At 36.5% G+C, this 18,023-nt stretch overlaps 1 protein-coding gene across 2 annotated transcripts; it reads left to right on the forward strand.

Moving 5' to 3' along the window:
* The first annotated feature begins 5,039 nt into the window (after positions 1–5,039).
* On the forward strand, positions 5,040–16,632 carry LOC121244865 (fatty-acid-binding protein 2). 2 transcript variants are annotated; one of them, XM_041143092.1, is made up of 13 exons: positions 5,040–5,267; positions 11,747–12,107; positions 12,201–12,304; positions 12,429–12,651; positions 13,574–13,649; positions 13,750–13,852; positions 14,182–14,250; positions 15,224–15,260; positions 15,354–15,428; positions 15,502–15,553; positions 15,884–15,928; positions 16,188–16,278; positions 16,418–16,632. In XM_041143092.1, exons 2-13 carry the CDS (start codon positions 11,820–11,822, stop codon positions 16,440–16,442), a joined length of 1,188 nt encoding a protein of 395 aa, XP_040999026.1. In that variant the 5' UTR covers positions 5,040–5,267; positions 11,747–11,819; the 3' UTR covers positions 16,443–16,632. The 2 variants fall into 2 exon arrangements, with proteins under 2 accessions (XP_040999026.1, XP_040999025.1); XM_041143091.1 differs by having other exon boundaries at positions 5,043–5,267; positions 11,747–12,304.
* Positions 16,633–18,023: the final 1,391 nt, after the last annotated feature.

Here is an 18,023-nt window from a genome sequence, read left to right on the forward strand (position 1 = left end):
TACCTCCATCGAAATTCATTTGGCTTGCTCTTTCCACTCCTTACTTTTTATTTAATTTTAATTTAAAGTTTATGGTGTATTTTTGAGATTTTTGGCTTAGAAGTTTGGGCATTTTATTTGCTGTTTATTTACTTAAATTTAGTATTTTACTTGCTTCTTTAAGCTTCCATTAAATAGACATTATAATTGTTATGGATTGATTTTGAGAATTTATGATTTCAATGTAAGGATGAACCTTAGAATTTTAATTTTGGAACTTTTCAATTTTTAGCTCATATTGCATTAATTATTTTCTAATCTAGCTTAGTTCTTAGTTTAATTTTGTTAATCCCTTAGTTCCATTGCATATTAGGTTAATTAGGACTTAATTAATTTCTATTTTATTAATTAGTTTTCTGAGTAATTGAGATTGTTTAGTTTAGTTGATTCCTTTATTATTAATTTCAATTTGTTAGTCTTTTACATTTCATTTCTACACTCAAAAGAAAAATATAAAAATATGAATCTAGTCCATGACTAGTATTCTTTTTTTTTTTCCCATTGCACTCTTCCATTCATTGCACATACCACCACTTTTATTTTCTCTTTGTGAATATTTTCACAATTTTAAACAAGTTTAATTTTAAGTAACTTTCTTTGAGGAGACGATTTAGGAATTTATTCCTAATTATTACGCAACACCCTCATGCACTTGGGATAGCCTTTGTGCTACTTATATTTGAGTGAGTCATAGGGACGGATTGAAGGATTGAAGAAAAAATTGGAGTTATTGTGACGTCCCTAGATTTTGCTTGGAATCGGACGAACTTTGAAGTGTCGGAACATTCAACACAAGGATTATCTGCCCCCGTTCATGAAAACTAGAGATGCAATGCACCTAACATGCATATAACAATATGTATTATTTGCAGCGGATATTTTTTTTTTATACACAATACTATGCACTAGACTTGTTATATCTCATACATAAAACATATTTCATAAACTGAAGATAATAGACGTTCAAGTTACAATGTAAGTCCAAAATATCTGTAACCATTACTGGAGGCATAGCTCCTTAAGTACATGCATAAACTAAAGTAACTATTAGGTTAATCCATCGAGTAACTCACGCAACTTGTTCAAAGATGCCATAATACTATCAATAAAAACAGAGCATCGAAACGATGAGCTCCGCGTTGTATCGTCGTTGTCTAATCGACCGTCTCCTTTCATTCATCCTTAGTTGTGCCTCCTGGTCCTGGCACATGATCTACCATTCCGGAAAAATGGTAATTGGGACTGCCAAGTGAGATTTGATTACAAATCTCAGTAAGTTAACAGTTTAAAGCATGCATGACAATAAGGGCTCATTTTTTTTAGAGATGAGATGAGATGAGATTAAAGTTAAAAAGTTGAATAAAATATTGTTAGAATATGTTTCTTAATATTATTTTTGTTTTGGGATTTGAAAAAGCTGAATTGTTTATTTTATTTTGTGTGGAGATTTGAGAAAGTTGTAATGATGAAGTGAGATGAGATGAGATGTTTCCTGAAAACAAATGAGGCCTAAAAGTATGAATGCAAAAGGTGAACATGAGTAACTTGACGTGATATGAAAAGTAGCATGACATGTACTGACATGACTTGAATTGACATGAAATAAATTGAACTAATGTGAATTGAAACTGAATGTCACATAGCATGGCTTGAACTTGAACATGAAATAACTTGATCTAAGACTGAAATGAACTTAAATTGAACATGATTGAATTGAATATGAACTTGAGTCCCCTAGAGCCTTCTGACCTTCTCGATATTGCATCACATGATAGGTATCTGCATCAGTTGTGAGTGCATTAACATACATATCAATTCACAAGTATTTGCACCTGTTATGAAAAACGTAATGTATGTATCCTGTAACAAATATCTATACCCTCACGAGTACGTATAACATAAAATTGAAATGTGGGTGGCACTATCGGCATTGGTGCCTAGCTGCGCTTCGGTGACCAACTAATTAGGCCTCATTTGAAACCTGTTGATAGTACTTTGTTAACGCAGGAAATTTCACACCAGTTTAAAGACTTCAGCGTGAACATGGAGTTCTACTAGAATATTACCACATCGTAGTACTTGGAGTTGTGAAAAATGTAAAAGACTTTATTGATGTGAAAATACTGTTTTGAGGTACTCTGTACTTGAGACATGTCGTGACGTGAAATGGAATGACTGATAAGATGACATAACGTAACATGACATGTACGTGAGATGAATGAAAATATATAACATGAAACAGATAAACATTTCATGATATGGTATGATGTGTAACTTTTCATGACATAAAGTAACGTGTAACAGATACATTTTCATGATATGACATAATATATAACAGATAAACATTTTCTGACATGACATAATGTGTAACTGATAAATATTTCATGACATAGTACAATGTGTAACAGATATACATTTCTGATATAGTATAATGTATAATAGATATACATTTCCTATCATAGTATAATGTGTAACTGTGACACCTCCAGATTCTGCTTGGGATTGAATGGATTCTAAAGCGTCGGAATATGCAACACATGGTTACATGTCCCCTGTTCATAACAATTAAGAATGCAATACACCTAGCATGCATCTAGCAATATGCAATATTCACAGCAAATAATTTTTTTTTTCTTTGAGCAATACATAAAGTACCAGAATGCTAATCCCAAGCTTAACTGTTTATTCATAACTATTTATATATACCAAATTCACATAAACCATTTAGAGACTAGTTTACACCATGCATGAAAAAAATAGGGTTCCTTACAACATAGGCCCTCTCAAACTTTAAAAGAGAAGTACTTAGAACATATTATAATATCTTAGTCCTTATCCTGTACTTCCCAAAAGTTCTACAATCTCCAAAATTTTTGCAATATCCTTCACTAGCAATATAGTAATATTTGTGTAGTAGCCTATTAGTTAGAAGCGATCGCCCACAGTAAAATCAGTACTACTCAGTTCTGGTCATGGCAACCTTAGTCTGGTCCAATTTGGTTTCATCGATCCCTGTCGTAGTACCAACCATTCAAGGAGAATGGTAATTGAGACTACCACGGTCAAATTTGAATACAATTCTTAGAAAGGTAATAAGAATGATGTGACTTAATAAATAACATGACATGTGCTGACATGACTTGAATTGACATAAAAAAAATTAAACTGACGTGAAATAAACATAACATAAAGCTGAACATGAAACTGAACATGAATTGAACTTGAAATGAACGTGAACTAAACTAAAACTAAACATGAACTAAACTTGAACTAAACGTGAACTGAACTGAGACTGAACATGAATTGAACTTGAACTAAACGTGAAATACATGAATTTGAAATCTTGTTCAATAATTAAACATGATTAATAAAGTGAACATATGAGTGCTACACGGTTTCTCTTAAGCCGTGTGTCCCTATCGATACAGCATCATAAAACAGGTATCTGCACCAACTATGAGTATGTTAATATATGTATCAGTTCATAGGTATTTGCACCTATTATAAAAAAGGTAATGTATATATCCCGTGATAGGTATCTGCACCAGCACGAGTACGTATAACATGAAACTAAAAGTGTGAGAGGCACCATTAGCGTCAGTGCCTGACTTCGGTCTAGTGACCAGTTAATTAGGCCTCATTCGAAGCTTGTTGATCTTTACCATATCAACACAAGAAATTTCACACTAGTTTAGACACATCAACATGAACAAAAGAGTTTCACTAGGATATTACATCATCCTAGTACTTAGGGTCATGATAAATATAAACAGACTTGACTTGACATGAAAAAACTATTTTCCAGACACATTCTGTACTTGAGACATGACTTAACATGAAATGAAAGGACATATGATCTAACGTAACGTAGGGTGATATGTGCTGAGATGAATGACATGGCATAGCATGAAACAAATGAACATTTTGTAACATAACATGACATGTAAAAAATGACGTTTTGTAACATGACATAACAAGTAATAGATAAACATTTCGTGACATAATAAAATGTGTAATAGATAAACATTTCATGGTATGATAAAATGTGTAATAGATATACATGTAGTGACATGACATAGCATGACATATATAATAATATAAGAATATGGACAACTGTTCCCTTACCAACACAATACACAATATTTTGATAGTAAGTTAGAAGCTATTTACAGTAATCGTAACATGACGAATAAAAATGCACTAATTACAAGAAACTATAAAGAAAGATTTCTAAATGTTAGAAACTCCTCACTAACAATTTAGAAACATAAAATTTCTATCTTAGAATAAAATTGTCATTTTACCCTTCTACATGTGAAAAAATAACGATTTTACTCCTAATTTAAGGGTTTCGTATCCTAACTCTAAAATACATCAAAATATAAATAATGTAAATTTTTATCCTAAATCCAAATATCTAATTAGAAAAATTTAAAACACATCATAACTAGGTTAAACGTATATAGGCCGAAACATGCATAGGTCAAAATCCTAAATTTTGTTGCAATTCTATCAAACGTCATTTCTCTTACTTAATCTGAAATTTTGCAACATGCAAAAATCATGTCTTATATTCAAATAACATATTAAAACAACTAACAAAATTTTCATCACAAAAGTCACAATTTTCTTCAATACAAAACTTGGCTAGACCATTGCAGGGCTTTTCGTTTTCGTTTTCGTTTTCATTTTCGTTCCTTTTTTTTATTTTTTTAGCGTGTCACCTTCACGCGGATCGGTCCATCTTTTCGGCTCATTCTATCGGTCTCAGTAGCATTTTCTAACTGGAAACGGAGTCCATTTCAATGCCCGCGAGACGGCAAAATGTCATTCATCTTTTTCTAACTAAAACGTGTCAAACTTTGTTTGGACCCAAATATTGTCGTCGCTAAAAGACGCAAACTTTTTTGACCTATTTGAGCCAATGCTAAGCTAAAAAACAAAAAAATAAAGCATGTGAAAAAACGTCCCAAATTCTTTTAAGACACAAACTGTCTCGTGGCTAAAAGAGGAAGTTTCTTCCGGTCGTTTTTGGCCTCTTTGAATCAACTCTGCTGGCTTGTTCTTCTTTCACACCCAACGCATATTCCCTTCTCTCCTTTCGTCATCTCTCTTTTTATATATTCGCGAGGGGAAAGAAAAAAACCCTAAATGCAGAAGGCGAATCCCCAATCAATCTCATATAATCCTCGCGATCTCGTCATTGCTTTGCCCTTGTTTCATATCAGGTTCTTTTTTTTCATTTATTTTTTCCTTTTATTGTTGCCTTTATTTTCTGTTTGGCTTCCTATTAAAGAAAGGCCCTTTTCCCACACTTTCTTGCATTTTTAAAGGAACCTAGAAGGTCATTAATTTATATTCTCTTTTCTTTTCTTTTTTTTTTTTTATTAAAAATGTATAAGTCAGAACGAGAGGCGTAATGCCGCTTTGATTGACCGTAATCTAGGGGATAATGGTATACATTGTTTCCTTTAGCTTCCGTAATATCTGAGGTTTTTCTTTGAGAATGTTATGATCTTTGTGGTCCTCGATATTTTAGGAAATTTCTGATTTTGTTGTATAGGGGTGGCTGGAGTACACCGTTTCTTCATATTTTCCAAGTTTCCCCTATTTCAATTTCTTTTTGGAGAACACTTACATGACCATGATAAGTTTGGATTTCGGGAAGTTCTAATGGCTCATGGTGGAAGCATTTTTCTTTTCTTTTTTTTTTTTTCTTTTTTTTTTTTTTTTTTATAAGTAAGAAGATATTTTATTGATATTGAAATAGACATAGCCCAAGCACTCAGGAAGTATACATATTACACCTAGTTAGGAACTAGAAATGGTGTTCCTAACAATGGGTGTAAGGGATTCTTCGAGGGAACCCAACACTTACAGATCAAAGCTATGATAATTTTCCAAATGATGCCTCATTCCAGTCCCAAATTCCTACAGCCACAACTCTCTAATAGAAAGGAAAAATAACTAAAATGATTGAAATAGTAAAGACTAAATGACAGACATTTGAAACGCAACACTTAAAGCTCAAAATGCATAACTTCACTAATGCTAACCAAAACACATCGTTTTCCTTCACTCTTCGTACGAAGGCGTATTCCTTTAATCCTGCACAATACTGTTTCATCTTCAGGTGCATAACAATCTCCTCCCCTTAAAAAAAACCTCGCCCACAAGGTTTATAGCATTGGTGCCATTGTCACACACCACCTCTAAAAGAAGAGTATATAACTGAAAAAGACATTATCCATTGTCAGGATACTGACATCAATTGTCTAACCACCGGGGTCAAAAACAAGAATATTCTTTTCACCCTTGTCAAACTGCCCATGGCTTGTAGTTGAAGCAGGATCAGTTGTTGTATGATCGGGTACACCCTCAGATGATGGTGGAAAGGGATTTCAAGTGACAAGATGTAAGGTATGCCCATCTTCAACATGATAGGAAGAAGGGAGTTGATCATCCTTTAGAACCCTTCCGCAACATATTAGGCGTTGCTGCTCTGACAACACACCAATGATGGAAGCAATCCACTGTTTTAAATCAGGAAGTGACACTTTTTTATCAAATGTCAGAGTATTTGTTTGAGAATCCAATATTTTTATTTTTATTTCAATTGTCAGTTCAGAACCTCCAATATCTGATAAGTATTTTGTACTCCCACAGTCATTTCTAGATTCATTCCTACTTTTGTACGAAAAGCGGCCTTGCTCATCACCCACAATGATAGTTTCCATTGGCATAGCATAATCCAAGACATCAATAATTGCTTTCATGTCAACAAGCCTTTCTCTAAACATTATAATCCCAATAGGGGATGCACAACCCGAAACGGAGGCTGTGTAATCCTTAATATCCGTTACAAACTGGTCAACCATTGCCACTTGAGGTTCCTTTACTGATCGTAAAAGTGGGATAGCATCAACTTTTAATCCTGGTAGATACCAAACATTCAAAACAATAACATTATTTAAATCTTTTGCGGGTATGTAGCCATCTTCATTGTGGAAATCACCACCAATATCTATTCACTTCACCTCTCTATATTCATTGGTGAGAGAATCCCTTCCAAATATTCCATTAGTTGAAGAAATAATAAAAGGCATACGAGCAATCTTTTCGTTATAAGCCAAAAAGCCTCGATCAGGCTGAATCCATTGCCAAAGTTTGCGATAGCGAAATGCGGCCGAATGGGCTCAGAGAGCACCTTCTCAAGAACCTCTTGCACAACAACCTTGCTTTCTGAATCAGCTCCATCAAATTGACCAAGTAACAGAACTACTTCCCTTTAGCTCTCCAGAAAGTAGGAACTAAGCAATCTGATAACAGGTTGTAAAGCTCCAGCGAGGAGAACATTTTTTTTAACCTTTGGGAATGAGTGCACCAGGTTCCCTACCACACCAACCAATTTATAATGTATAGTGGCATCCTCAGACCAAAGCAGTAGTACAAGGGTTGGTAGAGCATTGCCTTCTACAATCTGAGTTTTGTTTCCATCATTTTTTAATGCAAAGGTTTGTAGGACCCTTGCAGCTGCTCTTTGTACCGTTGTACCCGCATACTCGAGCACTTGAACAAGAAAAGGGATACCACCTTCAATCCTGACACGGGTTTTAATGCAGCTATTTTCATGAGGTAGGGAGTTACCACCATTCTTTGGCCTCTTTAACAAATCCACAAGATGTGGTAGAGTTCCAACATCAACTATGAGCTGTTGATGTGCTGGTTTGATAGCGAGAAGTCCAAGCGCATAAGCGCTTCCTTTCTCCACCTCATGCTCACAAGGCCTTGGACTGCTGTCGTCTTTTACTACTGTTGGTGCTTGGAGATGCCTTACCAAAGCTAGAACAGCTCCACAGTCCATTATCACGTTTACCATGTCCTTAGAGCACTTCGGTTTACCCATTAAAGCTTCCACATGGGCTTCAGGTATGCCACCAAGCTCTGTTAAGCATCGAGCAACCGAGAGGAGGATGACAATAGTCGAAGGTTGTTCAAGGTCAAATTCGGATAATATGGTGCAAGTATTGGCACCATTCGTAAGGGTAGGATGGTCGCTGCCCTCCGAGAATTGCTATTCCCTATTCGGAGTGCTTCCTATGGTACCCAATACAAAGCAATGCTATAATAGCCAACAATGCTCCAATCACCACCCCTTCAGGTTCCAACGCAATACCAAGCGGCAATTGAGCCAAGAGAGGGAAAGGGAGCTCTAGATCGGTGTTGAGCAGAGAAAAAGAGGAAACTTCCACCTTGGAACTTCCAAAATCCTCAGTCATGGTATAAAACCAGATTTTGCTGCGAAGGTGATGGAATGGCTAGCGATGGGTCGGCAAACGGCGATGGAGGCTCCCATGGCCCCTATGTTGTTCCATGCTCTGTGGTTTTGAAAGGAGGTGCGAATGTCAGGGTCAAAAATCCACAACCCAGAACATGAGATCAGAGTGTTCTTATGTTGCCTAGGCCACTTCACTTGCTTCACTGGGGAGGTCTTGCCCAGATTTAGCTCTTCCATTCCTTTCTTGTTCATTTCCCCCTTCTGTCGACAACCATCCATATAGCCTTGTCTTGATTTGACCATGAGTGAGGTGTGGAAAGAGACAGAGATCCTTAGGGACGATTGTTTGTTTAGAAGGTTTTCTCTTAGGGAAGACGAGGAGAAATGATATTTAGAGGGATTTGCAGGTTGTAATATAGTCAGACTGGTTTTTTTGTGGTGAGGGTGAGGGATTTAAGGGAAGTGAGGGAAGAGCTTTGGGAACAACTTCTGTGGACACCGCTGCACTCTCCTCCACCTCTGCTGCCTTTTCTACTCCCTCCTTCGCAGCTTGGTATTCCCAGACCAAGAGGTATTCCTGTACTTGTTGTGTGAAAACCTTGTGATTTTCATGCATTCGGTTGATTAATTCTGTAATGTGCAACATTTTTTCAAGAATCTTTTCCATCAACAACAAATTTGCTTGTTGTTTGTTGAAGCTTACCCCTTCCATGAAGAATCGGTGGCTCTAAATACCAATTGTTAAGAACCTGCTGTGATTGTTGTGATGTAACTAACAAAATGAATGGAGCTGTAACAATGGGTGTTGTAATGTAAATAAGAGATGGCTGAAAGGTGTTTGTGAAAATGCTAAAGAGAGTCACTTGTATATTGATAAGGGATTCTTCGAGGGAACCCAACCTCCTTACAGATTAAAGCTATTGATAATTTTCCAGATGATGCCTCATTCTAGTCCTTTCTCTGACTTATACCCCCAGATTCCTACAGCCACAACCCTCTAACAGAAAGGAAAAATAACTAAAATGACTGAAATAGTAAAGACTAAATGACAAACATTTGAAACATAACACTTAAAGCTCAAAACACACAACTTCACTAATGCTAACCAAAACACATCGTTTTCCTTCACTCTTCGTACGATGGCATATTCCTTTAATCCTACACGATACGGTTTCATCTTAGGTTCATAACAAACAGATACAAGGAAATCATGAAAGTTGAGACCATTATAGTCTATAACAATGGCCCACATAAATAGTCTTCCAGAAGAAAACTCTTAAACTCTTCCAAAGAGCGCTCTCGATCCTCAAACTTTCAGCCATTCCTTTCCCTCTAAATGCACCAAAGTAGACAAATGGGAGCCAACTTCCTCAAAATTGCAATTTGGGGTATCCCCTTGATCTCTCTTCAACTAGCTAGTAGGTCAACCACCCTCCCCGGCATAACCCATGCCAATCCCATTTTGCTAAGAAAGTAATTCCATGAGACCCTTGCAAACTCACAATGTAGAAGTAAATGATCTATTGTTTCGCCACTTTCCATGATTACTAGCTTGAGTAGTAAGAACCTCATAGAAAGAGCATGCAAGAAATTTTCCTTTACTAGAAAGAGTCCAAACAAACTTATCCACCACTTTATCATCAGTTCCAATGGTGTATAACAAGTTGAAGAATTCAGCAAAGACACCAACCTCCCAATCATGTGCCTCCCTGATGAAACTGACATTCCACTGTTGTGAGCCATTGGTAATTTCCCTCAAATCAGCCACCAGAGCATCTTGTTCCCTTGCAATTCTGAAAATCGAGGGATAAGCATCCTTAAGAGCCGTATCTCCAACCCAAACTAGGGGTGCTACCTGCACTCCCCGGACGGTGGGTACATGGGCAAGGCAAGGGGGACAGTTTGGGCCCCCAAACCCCGGCACTACCCCCATGGCCGTTTGCCCCATCACACCCACCCAAGCTCAAGCTCTCTCTCTCTCTTTCCCCCCCCCCCCCCCCCCCCCCCCCCCCCCGAGTTTGTCTCCAAATGATCTACCTCCACTTCCTACAACTAGATCAAATCCCTTGGTTCATCAAAGAAGAAAGGCCTCCACTTATGGATATCACTAACTAAAGGAGTAAGATGGCAAGGAATCACCTTTGGTAAGAGAGTGGAAACCAACTGGAATTTTGCTTCCTCACGCATTCCCAACTAAGAATGTTCCTCGTTCTCGCTCGCCGGTGACTCTTTCATCAGAGGGACGACGGTAAAGGAACCTATAGGATCCAGCGAACAAGTCTATTACACCTTGGCCTTGGGGGGCTGATCTAGCCATCGGCGTGCAGAACGTAGAAACCAAGTTTGAGCCAGCTTTGTATACACCCATATTTTGCTTGCCGGCAATACTTCCATCTAAGTGGCAGCAGATTAATCATCGGCAACTAGTGAACATATCTGTGACATCCCGGAGGGGTTGCAGAACTACCATCATCCTAGGGAGGAGCAACCATTGGTGCGCAGTGGGGAGACCTCGAGCCTAAACCCATTTCTAGGTTCTTGGCCGCCAAACGTGCATGGGTTGGGTTGGACACTGGTCCAAACCAATTTTAGTTTTAGCCCTATCTGTGATTATAAGCCACTAGTTTTACAATTAGAGCATCCCATTTGAAGCCCACTAGATCCAACGTTCTCTTTACTCCACTCCAAGCCCATACCTGAGCCCATCCCTTCATCCACCTGTATGATTAGCCCCTCCACCATCTCTTTTAACTCCGAAAGCTGGTCCCTTCATTTCTGATCGGAAGCATTTTTCATCACCACCTTGGTATTAGTTGAAGCATCTAGTTTTTTTCTTTTCTTTTTTGTTATTTGTAATCTAGTGTTAATTTAGAAGTTATTTTCATCATATATCAAATTGATTTAGAATTGAAATTTAATCTTTTGAAAATTAAGTTGAACAGGAAAAGTGAGGTGTTCAAACTCTTGCATACCTGAACTTCTTTTTTCCTCTGATGCTATGGTTGTGACTTTTCTTTATATGTATTTTTTGAACTGCCCTACAACCCTTTCTAGGTGTCATATATAAAGGAAATATGGCCATTCCAACTAAATCTTGTAGGGATGTATAACATGTCTTGTGATTATTCCTCCTTCCGCCATTTGGTTTATTTGGAAGGGAAGGAAGGATAAAATATTTGCCGACTGCAAATGGATGCTGGAGGAGCTCAACTGTTACTTTTTATTGATACCATTTTCCTTTGGACTGCTTTTATGGACTTGGGCTAAACATGCATGATTTTCTTAAATCTTTTTTTTCTCCTTCTGGATGGGCAATCTCCCTTGTATGTATTCTATGTACTTGGGTTGGCCAATTTGCGCTTTTAATAAAGATTTATTGTCCAAACATAAGTCTTGTGGTTCTTATGTTACTCATAATTTATTGTGCAGGACGTTTGAATTCCCCATACCCCCAATATTGTACAGCACCTAAGTTAATAAGTGCAATCATTGGTTGTTTCTCATGGATCTTGATGGTGGCTCGCCAGATATCATTCCAATTGAATCCTTCGTGTTGCACAATTTTGGGGGTCATTTATTTTCACAGATTAGCTCATTTCTTGATAATTCGATGCACCAATCTCAAAACATGTATGTCCCTGGAAGTTTAGCTCTCCGAGAAGCATTTAACTGTGTGTCAAAGTTAGCCGGTGCTTTGCTTTTTTGGTTCTCTAGTACTTCTACTTCAAATATGACTCAGAATATAACTTCGCATGGTTCAAAACCCAGAAGTCCTGCATCTTCTACACAAGTTAAGCACCTTACTTCTAGAAGGAATAATCTTATTGGATTTTGCTTCAATAGATTGAAAGAAAAACCTGACACCCCACTGCTTTTTGATAAGATGTCAAGTCTCATGATGAAGATTCGGTTTAGAGAAGCCAAAATGCTTCAATCATATCCTTTGTTCTCACTGGCTGCAGTGCTTATACCACCATTTGATAACTTGTAAGAAGTCATTAAATATTTCTTAAGTAGCTTGTCATGCGCATGCTCCCTGTTGTTTTGTGGTGTGATTTTGACATCACTCTAACCCTAGGAACTTGTTCCCTTTCTGATTTAATGCCACCAGATCATCAGAGGTACTAACTGTTTCATTGGAGAATACTGATGTACAAGTGCATGGATGTATGGGTCAAAGATCTTGTGAGGTTGAAAATCAAAGATATACTGGTCTAGCTTTGCCTGACTTGAACCGGACAAGACATGCAGTTGAGCCCAGAACTGGCATTGAGTTTCCTATGATTTTGGACAACATTTTAGCTGGAGAGAAGAATTCCAGTTTAAGTTCAGAGGTAAGCATTTCTTATTTTCCAAATGGGTGCTTGATCTTTCCAATCTCAGTTATATTACTCTACCAACTATAAATAATGCACTGTAATTTGTAAATCTTGTGTTATTGTTGCTACTTATTTATATATTTGCTGCTACTTTTTACTTATTAAAAAAAACTTATTTATATATTTGCTCTGTCTACACTGGTGACTACCTGATGCTTAAACTGGAATTTTTCAAAGCTTGATAAGTACTTCTCTTGTGTACATCGTGTACTTGGATTGTGCCTTTTAATGTAGTTTTATTACTTCTAAAAAGAACTGCATGAGTAATTCTGATTTCTAATGCTCCTTCAGTAATTTGGGGTATATAAGCTATAACCACTGGCATTAACATTGGCCAATTTCTAAGATCTTGTACAGGTTGGTGATGTCTGACGTATTAACTTTCTAGAATTTGCAGAAGTCTAACAGTTTTGATTCTGTGCCACTTCTAAATTCTTCCACATTTTTAAATGAAAATCTATTTTATGTTGGACTGCAAAGTTTTTTCGTCCTCGGTTTTTTTTAGATACAGAATTTATGTTAAGAGCCTAGATAGAAAAGAGAAGATAGCAGCAGCAGCCAACAAAAGTCAAAGAAAGTAAATCTCCACCTTGGCATCAAAATTAACATCAACCTGGTTCACTTGTGTTGCTGAGACTGAGATTTTACCATGGTTGGAGATGATGGATTTAATCAAATGTTGGCATTCTTTTCTGGATTTATATCTTAAAATGAGTTTTGGTAACTGATGACCCAAGATACATGTACAATTACTTGTATTGAGCTCTCTATTAATATTTATTGTTACTTCTATGTTATTTTTTGGTATTGTGTTTACCAGCCCTTTTTCCCCTTATCAAAACTTGTTTGATGTGAACAACTTCTACTTGCACTTCAGGTCCTTGTGGGAACTGGATCGAGAACTATGAAAATTCTCAAGATCAAATCTCTAAAGATCTATGCGTTTGGTTTCTGTAAGTGTTTTAAGATTTCACTTGATGCTTCTGTTATATATAATTTTACTCAATTATTTTGCTATTCACTAAGTTAATCTTTCTTGATTCTTTCTTATAGACGTTCATCCTTACTCCGTTTGTGAGAAATTGGGTCCAAAGTATGCCTCAATTTCAGTGGATGAACTGAATAAACGCAATGATTTTTATGAGGATCTTCTTAGGTATTGAGAAATGTTCATGAACCTAGAGAAGTTCTTTAACCGAAGTTCATATCTTTTTTTCTCATTTTCACCGATGGATTAAGGATGCATTTGGTTGCAAGACTCAGCTGAGCTCAGTCTAATTTTAAGCTGAGTCTAACATCCAAATATCCTACTCTCAAATTATCAAATTATTAAACTCATCTCAACTCAAAATCTCTTTATACATGAGACTCATAACCTTTTTCAACTTAACACATCTTTATATGTGAGACCCACAATTTTTTTTTAACTTTCCATAAAAAGTATACATCCAAACTCAGCCTAAATTTGTTTTCATGCTGGTGCAGGGAGAATATTAATATGGCTGTTAGGCTTGTGGTCAATTACAATGGTATTAAAATCAATACCGTTAAAGAGTAAGTTACATATCTTCTTTTGGACATACGCTTTGTGAATTTACATGTTTGGATGCAAACAACTTCTACGGGCCATCGGACTGGAGATTTTTCCCTTAAATTACTTTAGGTGCACCTGCGGGGAAACTCCTTACTGAGGATCTATGCACTCCCAAGATTAGTTGGGACGTTCTTAAACACTCGGTGCCAATAAAAAAATGTTTGTATATTTAGGCCTCGTTTGTTTTCGCAGATGAGATGAGTGAGATAAATTGAGATAAATGTTGAAAATTGAATAAAATATTATTATAATATATTTTTTTAATATTATTATTGTTGTGGGATTTGAAAAAGTTGAATTGTTTATTTTATTTTGTGTGGAAATTTGAAAAAGTTGTAATGATAAGATGAGATGAGATGTGTTGTGAAAACAAACGAGGCCTTACTTTGACTGGAACAATCTTGACATATGCAATGTCTTTAACACTTGCTGCATGATCTTTCCCCATGTTGGCTTGTGAAGATCTGCGGAACCGTATGTGCTATGAACTTCACTAGGTTAAGTTTGTTTTAAGCAGTTGTGGTATTGATTGGATTTAGGCATTCTAGCTCTAGGCTTGTCAGTTCCCCCCCCCCCCCCCCCCCCCCCCCCCCCCCCCCCCCCCCCCCCCCAAGAAACTCTACTCTCTCTGTAGGCTTAGTTTGTGATGTGAGTTTATGTTCATGTAAACCAAGCTGAGCTTCAAATAGGCTTGATTTTTCCTTGCTTAGCTCAAGTCTCTTGACAGCATTTTTATTAGTTAGTTTTTAGAAATGGGAGTTTATATTCCTGTAAACCAACCTTAGCTTCAACTAGGCTTGATTTTACCTTGCTTATCTCAAGTCTCTTGACAGCATTTATATTAGTTAATTTTAGAATTGTAAATAGTGGCAACATATGTGAAATTCATGTATATTCTTGCTCATTCATATGCCTCAAGTACATTTCTTGCAGTGCTTTTGAGAAATCCCTTCGAGCCAGACTAGTGAAGGTATTTGATCACCATTGTGAAAATACATTCTTATGCTGTAAATTAATTTTTTTGCAAATTCTTGACTTTTTATTTTGTTCTTTGGTTTATCAGATAAACCCAGACACTGACTACCATTGCGTGAGAATCTTTGGTTCACACTTCACCCAAGATATTCCAATACCTGCGGTAATTTGCTAATCGCATCTGTTTTCTATATTGGTATAACAGTATTAATGTCAACCTTACCGGAACATTTCAGGGAACAACAATTGATTTTCGACGAACAGCTGATGGACAACTAATTACTGAAAGTGAGTGGCTTGGCTGGAAAAATTATGCACTATATATGTTTGACATCATAAATGTGTGTATCGTAATGGTAAATTAGAGAAAGTAGAAAGTAGGGGTTTAAAATATCTATTGATTCCATAAGAAGCCCCTCAGACATCTCCTTTTCTTCTTGCTGTACGCAATAAGTTTTAAAGTGTTTTTTTTTTATTTATTTTTATGATACTGTGCTATTAATTATAAATTATAGTCAACTTGATGCTTCAAATCCGTACTGGATGAGGTCTGAACGTGATTGATTTTACAAACTTTCTCGGTGTTATTTAACTTTGAAGTTATGTTTGTTTTTGCAGTTGGGGGTAACAAGATTGGAGTGGTCCATAGCAAGGATTTATGTAGTAAGTGAATTCTTCTATTCAATTTCTTGTTTCAATCTGGTCACATTTTTACTCAGTAATCTGTCCACGATGCTTCAATATAGATGAGGAATGAGGTTCATGACAGAAGGCATTTATTTATCTGCACCTGTTTTTCAGTGTTTTTCATTTTGTAGCTTTTTTAACTTTTAATATGTGCTAATGAATAATGGTTTCAATTATAATTTCTGCATCTTTATTATTATACTGATAAAACAAAAATCTGCATCTTTACTATTAGGGGCTTTCTTCGACATGTACATCGGCGATGTTCCAGTGTCAGTTCAAACAAAAGAAGAGATTGGCAAAAATGTTGCTCATCTCATTAGAAGGTGCTGAACTTTTTGATTTTTCCTACTCCATTATTCCCCCTTTTATGTGGGAAAGTGGTTGCTGATTTAATGAGCTTCTTCTGGTGGTCGGTTGCTTAACAAAAAAGTGGCTCAGTTGTGGAGTGATTTGTTGTGGCAGGGGGGACCAGCTGGTCACTAGGTGAATATGCCGGATATTGGCATACAGGTTATTAGAGTAGTTCAAATTCGATTACCCTCAGCAATTCTTTGTAGCCTTTTATTTGGAATGGCATCAATCTAATTGTCAGGTATATATGTATCTTTTCTGACAAAAATACTAAACGAAATTTAAAGAATAATGTTGCTACCATCTTTGTTTCCACATTTTTGAAACAGTTGTTCCCTGCTTCCATGGGAAAGGATTGGGTTACTCTTAGAATTGTAGTGTTTGGCAGTTTTCTGCTGCCACCATCTAATCTTTCATCTTCATCCTCAACATTGTGACTGAATATACCCACTGCACGTTGAAATTAAGCTCACACGAATGCCAACATGCCATCGGTCTCGAGCAATATTGTAGTGGCACTACTACTTTTTATCTTAAATTTTTCATTTCTAGTCGTATTTATCGACGCGATATGTTTTAAGTAATTTAATGTGTCAGTCACCTATATGGCATTTACTTAAAATGTTGGGAATACTCAGTTGTGATTTTAATATTTTCCTTTATCAAATTTTAAAAAGTCAAAATTATCTCATTTTATCTCACTATCCATACATACATTTTTTTACAAACTATTTCATCTTGTCTTAACCCAAAAAATCTCATTATTATTCAAAATATTTCATCTCATCTTAACTGTGGATCCAAGCCGGACCTAAATGGGTGTAATTTATTTCTAGTAAAATAGAGTTGGTGGATTACAAGAATGCCTTATCTTCTCATTTCATCTCATTTTTATCTTATCTCATCTCATATTACCTTTAATTTCATCAGCAAAAGGTTTCTAAAAGTGAGAAGTTGCCTTCCACAATCTTCAACATTTCCAAACCTCTTTTCAGCTCATACATTCTAATAAAAAAGGCATGAGTTGCTGCTCAATGTCGCTTGTTGATGGAGAAACAATATTAGTTTTAGATTGTGCAAACCTTTCTTTTGAAGAAAGTGGGTAACTCTAAGATTGATATGAAAAATTATTTTTAACAGTAGACTCTACTTTTTTCAAAGGGAATGTGCTTAACAAATTATATTTAACGTTGCTATTATAAATATTTTGAGAAGATGTCACCTCCACCCTCACTCCTAGCAGGGTTAACCAGTGAACTCTAGAGAATCTCTATAACTCTAATTTAACATGTGGAGAAATACTCATGAAAGTGATCTTAACACTCCTCTCTTTTTTCTCTCTAGCTCACTTGGGAGAAAATTGAGATGGTGATCTGAGTCGAAATAGCTTGTTGGTTTCGAGTAAACTGAGGGAATTTGTGAGTTCTACAAGGTTCTTTAGAGAGTTGAGTGGGAAGGAAGGAGTGAGATGGAAGATTTAGAGGAACTATGGGAATAGATGAAGTTGACGGAAGAGGAGATGGAGGCGATAGAACTGAATGAGGAGGAGACTGAAGCTGTGATTAAAAAGTGGGAATTATGTCTGGTGGGGAAAGTTTGTGTTGACAGAGTGATTAGCAAGTGTTATCACGTCAATCATGTCCAAGATTTGGCGCTTAAGTAAACCAACAGTGTTTCAGGAGGTGGGGATGAATTGTTTTGTGGTTGTGTTTAATGA

Source organism: Juglans microcarpa x Juglans regia, chromosome 8S (assembly GCF_004785595.1).
Source record: "Juglans microcarpa x Juglans regia isolate MS1-56 chromosome 8S, Jm3101_v1.0, whole genome shotgun sequence".
Taxonomy (NCBI): Eukaryota; Viridiplantae; Streptophyta; class Magnoliopsida; order Fagales; family Juglandaceae; genus Juglans; species Juglans microcarpa x Juglans regia.